Source organism: Sitodiplosis mosellana, unplaced genomic scaffold (genome assembly GCF_009176505.1).
Source record: "Sitodiplosis mosellana isolate CC-2019 unplaced genomic scaffold, AAFC_SMos_1.0 Smas_scaffold_6167, whole genome shotgun sequence".
Taxonomy (NCBI): domain Eukaryota; kingdom Metazoa; phylum Arthropoda; class Insecta; order Diptera; family Cecidomyiidae; genus Sitodiplosis; species Sitodiplosis mosellana.
Genome location: NW_022601408.1, coordinates 2,466,634 through 2,476,118, shown reverse-complemented (window position 1 = coordinate 2,476,118; position 9,485 = coordinate 2,466,634). Strand labels below are relative to the sequence as shown.

Sequence of the window (9,485 nt, the reverse complement as noted above, 5' to 3'; positions counted from 1 at the left end):
TCCATTAATAAACAAACAACTCATTTCCATAGGTTTAATACAAAAATAAATTTTATTTTCTCGTTTTCTTTTTGTTCATCAGAAAAACATAAATACAATAACAGTTTTAATGAATTATTGCAAAACCTGAGTATCTCAGCCAACAGAAAGTTTATTTTTCGGTTTTTTTATGTTTTTTTTTTTTTCTCTTTCGTCTTAATTTTGGAATAATTGAAAATGAAAAGGTTCGTTAAAGAAACACAACTAGCAATTTCTGATTATCACAAAATATTAAGCGTGAATGCGCTTTTAAATGAAGTCTTCAAACTAAGCTAAACCCTTGATGTTGCTGAATTGCTTGCATCAGTTTGTATTTTAATTTCTCTTTCGTTTGATAACGAGGAAGATCTAGTAAATTAAAGCAAGTGTGAGCCACAGGCAAAAATTTATCATCGGTTACCGGTTGGATAATAATCTAAATTGGATATTAAAAAAAAATTGAGTGAAAAATAACGTTGAAAAAAAAAATTAATTCAGGAACTAATCAAAGTTAACTTACTTGTAGAGCTTTTGTTCCGATCGCAATTCGATCGCTCCCCGTTAAAAATAGCAAGAATTTTTTTTTGTCTTCTAGTGGCAGTTCATGAAATACTTCCCAAAATAGGCGAATCTGTGTAAAAAAAAAAAATTAATCCAATTTCAAAGGTGACTCGTGATTGCAAAAAAAAAGTTCTTCACATGAATTCAAATATCAAACTAAGCTAAACAGTCATATGAGTTGGGTCGTACCGTTGGATCACCAGATGAATAGCCGCCTTTGTATTTTGTCGATTGTTCAAATGCATCCCAATCGTAGTGTTCGTTACCAATAATGAGCCCCATGAGCTCATGCGATCGAAACAGTTCCATGACTGGACCGCCGCAAACTTTCATGAAGCCAGCGTAAAATGCATTAAACTGTGTTTCGACCGATTTGTTCAGCACAAAATCAATATACAATTCAACGAATTCTTTCCTGTTGAACGAAGAGATAATGAATCTTGTGTTAATATCATTCAATACATATAGATATAGATCTCATGCGTTGTTCCATACTTATTTTCCTGATTCACTCGAATTTGATCGCCATTTGGTTTGAGTGGTACGGTTTCAAGATGGCCGTAGTTTTCGCGGCTAATTTCGAAGGTCAAATCAAACACATCTTCCATGTCATTGCCTTCATAATTAAGAATATTTTGCATTGTTCGTCCCAAAACTGGTGACACCTCTTTCATATCGGTCAAATCAACTTTTTCTTTTAGCAGCTTCTTGTACAATGCCAATGGAAATGGCAAATTGATGATGATAAAGTTGTAAATAGCAAGGCCACAAATGGTACCAACTAATTTGTACATCTCTGGATCTTCAAAACTGTTTGAAGCGAACCAAATCAGACGCGATTCTTCGTACTCTTGAAACATCCCGTACTTTTGATCAAGAATTTCTTTCATAAGCAACAAGAAAAATTCCTTTCGCACACCACCGGCATCCTCACCCTCCTCACCGAGAAACTTCACCTTTAACGGTTTTTTCAGATCTTTGACATTGCACATGCAAATTTCACGAATTGTATCATTGACAATATTCTCTCGCGTCACATTGAACACAACAAATTCATTTACATCAGTTGGTTCGCGTGCCAATAAGTTGGCCAACAGAAGACTTTGTTGTGCTTGCATTACGGCTCGATGCATTTGGATCGCTTGATCTGTCTGCAGCAAAAGGGTTTTCGATTTTGCGTCAAATATAAATGGGAAATTACAGAGGAAAAATTCGTTGGACTGTTGGGAAAAAGGAGGACGCACCGAGTTTAGTGATTCGAATAATATAAATGAAAATAATTTCCACCATTTGCAATACTTACGTGGCCTTGGCTCTGTGACCAGCGATAGAAATCTTTTTGTAGATCAACCATTTCAGTAATTTCAGGCAAGTAGAATGTCTCATAGGACAGACGTTGCATTCGTTGGTTATTGTTAATTTGAAATAGCAGTTTGAGCATTTTCAGAGCCATATCTAAATTTGGTTCCCATGTAACCATGGGCAATTCTGGTTCGGCTGTATCCATATTGCTACTCGAGCTATTGTATTTAAATCTCAAGACGTGCATGACAACACTTTTATAGTTTTCAACTAATCGTTCAAAGTAATCGGTGGATTGTTCAGCCCACCATTGTGTCAGAATATTCAATGGAATTTTGCCTAAGCTGAGAACAGCCCGACTGAATGGCGTGTGGAGTGTTTCGTAGTTTTTCGAGTTAATGAATTCATGGTAAAGTGGTAAAAGCAAATACGATCTCAAAACTTCGACATCGGGTGGCGATGATGACAGCGTTTTGATGATTGTCGTCGTAATACCTTCCCAAATCTGTGAAACACGAATAACGTAAATGTGAACAGACGATTTTTTTCATTGCGAAATTGATGTGGAAATTGCCATAAAATAATATAAATTTCAACATTGAATGGTTCTTTACTATAGACTTATTTCATTGTACTTACAACATTTTTTAGGTTTAAATTTTCCATCTTCCGAATGTACCCAAAGGCAATTTCCGCATCGGCAATGTTGACCCCATGATTTTTCGAAGTGCAACACATGTGAGCGTCGTTTGGTTGCAAAAATGAGCCGTTTATGCAGGCCAAACTTCTGAACAATGTTTCAATGGATGACATCAGCTGCAGATCAACCGTTTCATCTTTTCCAATACTGGCACAATGCTTGGCTAAACTAATTGACAAACTTTCAATCTGTGTATTCGACCTGAAATCGCAAAGTTGATAAATAAGTCTATTGTCATTTAATCGATTTCAAACAATATGAAATGCATACTCAAGGATACGAGAGTCATAACTATTTGTGTTATCAGATGATGTGAATGCAAACGATCTATCTCCGCCCGAAAATATTCTTTTCACAAAGGAACTTTCTCGTTCAGTCTTATCGTCAAATGCCTGAAGAAACAATTTTATAAATGATTGAACAAAGTGTCTTCATTTCGTTTTTTTAAAATTTAATTGCCCAGTTTACAACCTACCCATGGTCCAATTACAACAATCGGAACAGCTGAGTTATTGGTTGACCTATTGCCTAGAAAAATCGAACTGTTGTAAGAAATATTCTATCTAAATCAGTGGTAAACCACTACCTAATTGGCCACATGAGTTCAAACCAAAACCATAGATGCGTCCTCTTGACGGCACATATGTTAATGTGTGCCTATTGCCACATGTAACCTGTGTAACTTGAGTGCCCATCATTTCAACTACCATTCGCGGCAAGCTAACATTATTCCTGTTACCATGACCTAACTGCCCGAAATTTCCTGCACCTGTGAATCACGAATAACGTATTAATGAAAATTCGTAAATTTTTTTTTTAGGTAAAATGATGCAAAAAATGCTATAAATTAGTTGGAATTTGCATTTGAATAGTTCTCACCACAAGAAAATACACCACCATCAAGCGTAAGGAACACTGAAAAATCTTCGCCAGCCGACACCTTGCGAACACCAATTGATCGCAGTGTTTTGAGTTGAGTCGGATAGAATCTGGGATTTTCGTCACCAATACCAAGTTGGCCAAAAGTATTTTTTCCCCAGCCGAAAACGGCCCCACTCTTCGAAATTGCAAAGCTATGATAACCGCCGCATGCAATAAAGGCAATTGGAATTCCATCTAAAGATGTGATTTTCATTGGATTCGTAACTTTTTTCATTGCATTTCCAATACCCAATTGTCCATAATTGTTCAAACCCCAAGACCATAATTCACCCTCTGTATCAGAAGAACCATTAGCATATATATTAAATTCAATGACTTGAAAATAATTTCGTTAAAATTAATAAATTCAATTTAATTCTATTCGATAGGAATTGAAATGGGATAGTTTTGCATACCATTTGTGAGCGCAAGGTTATGGTGATCACCGCATGCAATTTGTACAATATTTTTTGTGGCTAATTTTTTAGCTAGTTTTGGCAGTGGTTCATTTGTGTCAAATTCGCCATAGCCTAACTGTCCGAAGCTATTTGATCCCCATGTGAATAATAAACTGAAGAAGAAGTGCACAAAATTATTATTCAATACACATAGCAACAGATAAAATGCACAACTTACCCCCATTCGTTGATAGCACATGAGTGTGATGATCCACAACAGACATTTTTGATAACATGACTTTCGAGATTTTCAACCAAATCTGCAAAATGTGATATTGGCGGTCGCAATTTGAGGTTAGTGAGTAAAATGGTTGAGATGGTTTTGGATTGTGTCGATCTTATTCAGAAACCAGTTTTTTGTGGTGTTTATTTCTTCTTATCTAACGCTATCTCATTGTGTGGTCTTCCGCAATGTTGGTATCGCTTAAGAGCATTGCCATACGAAAAAATGATGGCATTTCTATTGTCATCTCGCATTTTTTTTTTTTTCAGAGGTTAAAAACAGATGTAGTTGCAACGAGATACACAATACAATACAACACACGTCATATGGTTGAACTCTTCAATATTTCACAACATTGCTGAAGATTGCTTGGCATCTACTACATTTCTAATTCTTCAATGACACGGTCAATACCAATATGAATCGGATTAAATGAATTTCGTGGCATGGTTATATGAATGAAACGAAGTGAAGTAAATGAAAAAAATAAAACTGAAAGCAAATCGAATAAATGACCTAAATGTCTAAATTTGCAGCTTTCACCTTGTCTGTGTCAACAAAAAATTTGCCTGTATTTTTTTTTGTGTGTCAGAAAATGTGATTGATATATATGAGAGAAAAAGAAATAAAAAAGAATGAAACTGATTGACTGAGAGACTGATGAATCTGGATAAAGATCGAGGATTGATGAAATGTTGAAAATAAATGATACGGTGTTTACATACAAAAAAATGTTGACATACGTGGACGTTTTCTCGTTTGCTCATGACCTAACTGTCCAAAATCATTGTTGCCACTCGAATATACTTTGCCATTTACTAAAAACAGCGTATGAACTGGTCCACAAGACACATGCTCAATATCGCATGCAAGTGACCAGTCAAGCTGTCGTGGTGTTAGAACCTGCAACAAAAAAGTGAAATTTCATTGAATAAAGAATACCATAATCCAAGTGCAAGTATGTATTTGTTTAATTACATGCTCTTCTTCAATACCACCGAGGGCAAGTTCACCATGACTCGTGCTACCCCAACAATACAATGTCATTGTATCGATTACGTCGTCTGGACGTGATTTTCAAGGAATGTTCGAGATTTTGCGACAACAAAAGCAATGTGCATATGCCGTAATTTAAAATTGTGATTGAATCCGTTCGGTTTAGTTTTACTTTGTTGCCAGTGGATCAGCCTGAATGCAAAACAAATTGGAAATCATCAGATAGGCATTCGTTTTGAATAGATAACAAATATACAAAATTTATAAACAATTCTTTTACATTAAATTCAATCGAGCTGCGTATGGTCAACGAAAATGTAATGTTCCGTAGTAATTTGTCGGATGCTTTTCGAAATGAATAATAAAAACATTTGAGATTTCCGTCGGTTGGAGCACACAACGCCAGAACCAGTAAAGAAAAACAAAAGAAAAAACGAAATGAAAAATAAAACAATAATGCAATTTCAACAACTCTTTTCCGCACAAACTATTTGTCAGTTTATTCTAGCGCTTTCCAAATGTCATACACAATTGACATTCCACATTCGTGTGCGCCATCTATTGGGCATCGTTTACAATGTTGGCGTCCTTAACCGCCAGATTTTCAAAATAGGCAATCAGAATCGAAATTACCTAGAAGCTCCTCGGGAAATACAAATCACATCACGACGATGTGGCTATTTTCAACTTTGCAGCCCAAAATCACACAGCGATAGCAGCATATTGGCTATTTTTGTTTTTATGTCGCACCGCGACATACATTTCCCTCGATGCTAAATCCGAAACGAAAGTCAAAAAAATTCCGTTACCTTACATTCTTTATCCACATGAACTAATAAGAATGCGTTTTCCTTGGCCTACCCGTTTTTTTTCGGTTTCTAATTTGCGTAGCCAAACGTGTGCTACACACAAAAATCACATCTGAATTCGAGAAAAATCATCGGATTGCGGTGGCTGTTTTCGTATCAAAATTCAAAAGATGCGATTCAGAGAAACGAGAGATGAGTCTGTAGCTATTATTCATTGATTGAAATACAAAATGATGATAAATTGTAATTTGCAAGATTACAATTTAAAAACACATTGTTCAAGGTAATTTCCCACAATTTTGTTTTCGTGTCAGCATCAACCGTTTTTATTAAATACGATAACGGGCCAATAACAAACTAGAATAAATTGCGACAATGAATGACATGATTGTTTTTCTTAATGGAAAATATTGAGGCAAATTTGTGGCAGACAATTTGTTTGTTTCTGTTGAATAAGTTCGATGAAAAAAAAAAATCTACTGTATTAAAAATGTATTCCTTAACAATTAGTTATAGAAAGTAAATAAGTGTTGTGATTGTGCAATGACCATTGTGAGTTGAGTGCCCACTATGTCTATCTCTCTTTCTCTCTCTCTCTCTCTTCTTTCTCTGTATACCAAGTTCAAGATTGAAAATTTAGTGGTTGCATCTTTTTTATTTGTTTGTTTTTTTTTTTTTTTTTGGTTTGTTTTGTGTTTTATTAATTTCTATTGTCTGCCGTAAGTTCGTAGTCCTATAAAATACCACATAATTCGATGTTGTTATTATTTTTGTTTTGTTTTAAAGAAAATTATAGGCGGCTTTGTTTCTCTTTTCTTTATTGAAAAAAAAAATAAAAAAAGATTTTTAAGCGGCTTCTTCTTCTTCTCCTTCTTCTTTGCCGGTCAACATTTCGATAAGGGCGGCGGTATCAATCATGTTTTTGTCGTCGATGATCATTTGATCGTAGGCATCATCAACTTCGGTTTGTGAGAACCTCTCACCGAATGAAGTCAACAAGTGACGCAATTTATCACCGTCGATCACACCATTTTCATCGAACTTTTTGAATGCGTCGATAACAACATCATCGTCGTCTGTTGCTCCAGAGCCCGCCATACGTTTTGCGAAAAGGGTCAACAATTGTGTGAAATTGATTGGTCCTGATGCTTCGCCCAACATTTCTTCCAATTCTTTGTCGTTTGTCAAACGGCCAACGGCATCGAAGGTGGTACGAAGATCATTTTTGCCAATAATACCGTCTTTGTCTTGGTCCATCAGTTGGAAGGCCTGTTAGATTGCATAGGAAAAACAAACAATGAAATTAGTTACTATTTGCATTTTGTTTTACTTTCTTTGTGTTTCTTCCTATTTTCTGTCGATTGACCATTTCACATAACAAAATGTGTTGAAAAAGTAAAGTGCTCACCTCTTTGAATTCGGCAACTTGTTTCTGCGAGAACATAGAGAACACATTTGAACCGGCACGCTTTGCGCGTCTTGATGATGATCCACCTGATTTGGATGATTGGCGGGTTGAGCCTGATGGAGATTTTGGTGTAGCGGCAGTCGAAGCTGGGGTGGCAGCTGGAGTTTCCTCTGGAGTAGCCTCAGTGGTGGAATCTCCCTCCTTGGTCTTCTTCTTCTTTACCTTCTTCTCTTTCTCAGACTGAAAAAAAAAAAGCGGAAACGAAGAGTATGGTTATAGCTTGCTTTGCTCTACACAATCATAACATTTGTTTCTTTCGTTTCAATTGCAAAGTCGCTGGGAAAAATCGTGAAATTGATCTATTTCATTTACTATCAAATTGGTTTACATTATCATTTCGTAATCTGCCCACAAACGATTCATATCGCGTAACATTTATGATTTCACCGACAAAAAAAAATATATTGAGAAATGTGTGCGAAGGAATGTCGAAGAATTGAATGCTTTCAGAAGTGGCCAGTTAAAAATAGAACTCTCGCCGTCTCTTTGCGAATGGATCCATTTGCACCGCGCTTTGGATCGTGCGTTGAGAACTTTTGCTAGTGGCTAAAAATAGCATCGCGCACCATTGGAATTGGGTGTTGGATATCTCTGTTACTTTATATTTCGCGGCTTCAATCGAACATGTTTCTTTTTAATCTCTCTCTCTCTCTCTCTCTCTCTCTCTTCACGTCGAAAATCGAGTCGTCTGTTATTGCATAACACATTGATTTCATGCATGGATTCAAATGCTCAGTACAAATTAATTTACGAATTCATGAAATGATATTTTCATTTGGTTTGCTACAATTCCTTCTCCTTTTTTTTCTCGTTTCTCTCATTCTTGTTCGAAGAACCAATTCTCAGTAAAATTTCAAAAACTTTGGCCATTTATTGTTCACCATTGCACACAATTCTTCTAAAACTCCCTTCTGCCGGAGTTTGAAGAAGAGAAAACTATTAAAATGTTAGCTCGTTTTTATCTCGTTGGCACAGTGAGATTTATGCACAAAGTTCTGATCTAGGTTCTGATAATTTTTCTTTAAAAAATCACTTTTAGTTTTGTGCACTAAATCGTATTTTTCTTTTCACTTCAAAAAAAAAAAATCCAATATCCCATCGCCGGTGTTGATTATATGGTGCTGGCCCGAAAAAAACATTCCTTCAAATTCTCTTTTCGACAAAAAAAAAAAAAATATGTTTCACGATTTTTTCCACTATTCAACACTGGATGTGTGTTTAGTAAATTTTTTCCTTAGTTCAGGAGCTTGACCAACTTACCATGTTGATTGTTGGATTGTTATCGACTACTATTCACAAAACGCCAGCAGCAACTGATATTTAATTCCGCTCGGCCGTCTCAGATCGGTTTGCAAAATCGTCGCTCGCCGCGCAGCCTTCACACATACTCAAACAAAATAGCTCCTTTTTTAGTAGCCAATGTGTATTTCAATACGATTGCCCATATATCTAAAATTAACTTTTTTAAAAGAGATCGGCCCGAAATTGTGTGTTGGTGTGTGCGCGCACGCAAACACCGTACCAACGATGATCCTATTACCGAAGAAGCAATAGAAAATTCATAGGCATCGAAGAGATTTGCAACAAAATGGTCGAATAACTTTTTTTATGTACTGCACATGCGTGAATGATTCAGCCGCGCACACAGGCCACAGGCACTAGCATTAGTAACATTTTGTGAAAGAGAGAAGAGAAAAAAAAACAAAGCAATCTCACATTCAATGCCCTACTATTATAAAACATATTATAATCATCGCATTCAACAAACTCTAGACGACGAAATGTCGCGGGTGGGGAGAAAATATTTGGCCAGTCAAAAAAATACAAACAAAAAATAAAATGAAGCAACGACGTACGGCAAGAATGGCAGAATTTACTTCTAACCTTTTCACATATTTCCCAAGTGAAACATTCAAATCAATTTAAATGGCGTTAAACAAGCTTCATTTGGCTTGAAATCCAAATACGTAGCAATGATCAAACGATTTCTTATTCAATTCTTGCAAAGTCTTCATCGCATTTTCAATGG

At 36.0% G+C, this 9,485-nt stretch overlaps 2 protein-coding genes and 1 long non-coding RNA gene across 4 annotated transcripts; 1 reads left to right on the top strand and 2 right to left on the bottom strand.

The window, feature by feature from the left end:
* Nucleotides 1-23: 23 nt before the first annotated feature.
* LOC129575438 (probable E3 ubiquitin-protein ligase HERC4) lies at nt 24-6,554 on the bottom strand. 2 transcript variants are annotated; one of them, XM_055459072.1, is made up of 15 exons: nt 5,460-6,554; nt 5,162-5,371; nt 4,909-5,086; nt 4,139-4,220; nt 3,919-4,073; nt 3,461-3,796; nt 3,168-3,350; nt 3,057-3,109; nt 2,852-2,973; nt 2,521-2,782; nt 1,883-2,386; nt 1,075-1,799; nt 769-994; nt 539-649; nt 24-454 (listed from the first exon to the last, which is right to left on the bottom strand). In XM_055459072.1, the coding sequence occupies exons 2-15, from the start codon at nt 5,228-5,230 to the stop codon at nt 302-304; spliced, it is 3,159 nt and encodes a 1,052-aa protein (XP_055315047.1). In that variant the 5' UTR covers nt 5,231-5,371; nt 5,460-6,554; the 3' UTR covers nt 24-301. The 2 variants fall into 2 exon arrangements, with proteins under 2 accessions (XP_055315047.1, XP_055315048.1); XM_055459073.1 differs by having other exon boundaries at nt 4,927-5,086.
* Nucleotides 4,127-7,063, top strand: LOC129575444 (uncharacterized). The gene is made up of 2 exons (XR_008688802.1): nt 4,127-4,254; nt 4,453-7,063. It is a non-coding gene; the product is annotated as an uncharacterized LOC129575444 (long non-coding RNA).
* LOC129575442 (myosin regulatory light chain 2) lies at nt 6,790-8,875 on the bottom strand. Its single transcript, XM_055459089.1, has 3 exons — nt 8,717-8,875; nt 7,397-7,636; nt 6,790-7,257 (listed from the first exon to the last, which is right to left on the bottom strand). The coding sequence occupies exons 1-3, from the start codon at nt 8,717-8,719 to the stop codon at nt 6,835-6,837; spliced, it is 666 nt and encodes a 221-aa protein (XP_055315064.1). The 5' UTR covers nt 8,720-8,875; the 3' UTR covers nt 6,790-6,834.
* Nucleotides 8,876-9,485: the final 610 nt, after the last annotated feature.

Excerpts from the sequence above, each read along its gene's own strand:
- LOC129575438 (XM_055459072.1), bottom strand. The coding sequence starts at position 5,230 with ATGACATTGTATTGTTGGGGTAGCACGAGTCATGGTGAACTTGCCCTC. Across the intron at positions 1,800-1,882 it reads GGTCACAGAGCCAAGGCCAC|TCCAACGAATTTTTCCTCTG; the intron begins GTAAGTATTGCA and ends TTTTCCCAACAG. Across the intron at positions 995-1,074 it reads CGAGTGAATCAGGAAAATAA|GAAAGAATTCGTTGAATTGT; the intron begins GTATGGAACAAC and ends TTCGTTCAACAG.
- LOC129575442 (XM_055459089.1), bottom strand. Across the intron at positions 7,258-7,396 it reads AAGTTGCCGAATTCAAAGAG|GCCTTCCAACTGATGGACCA; the intron begins GTGAGCACTTTA and ends GCAATCTAACAG.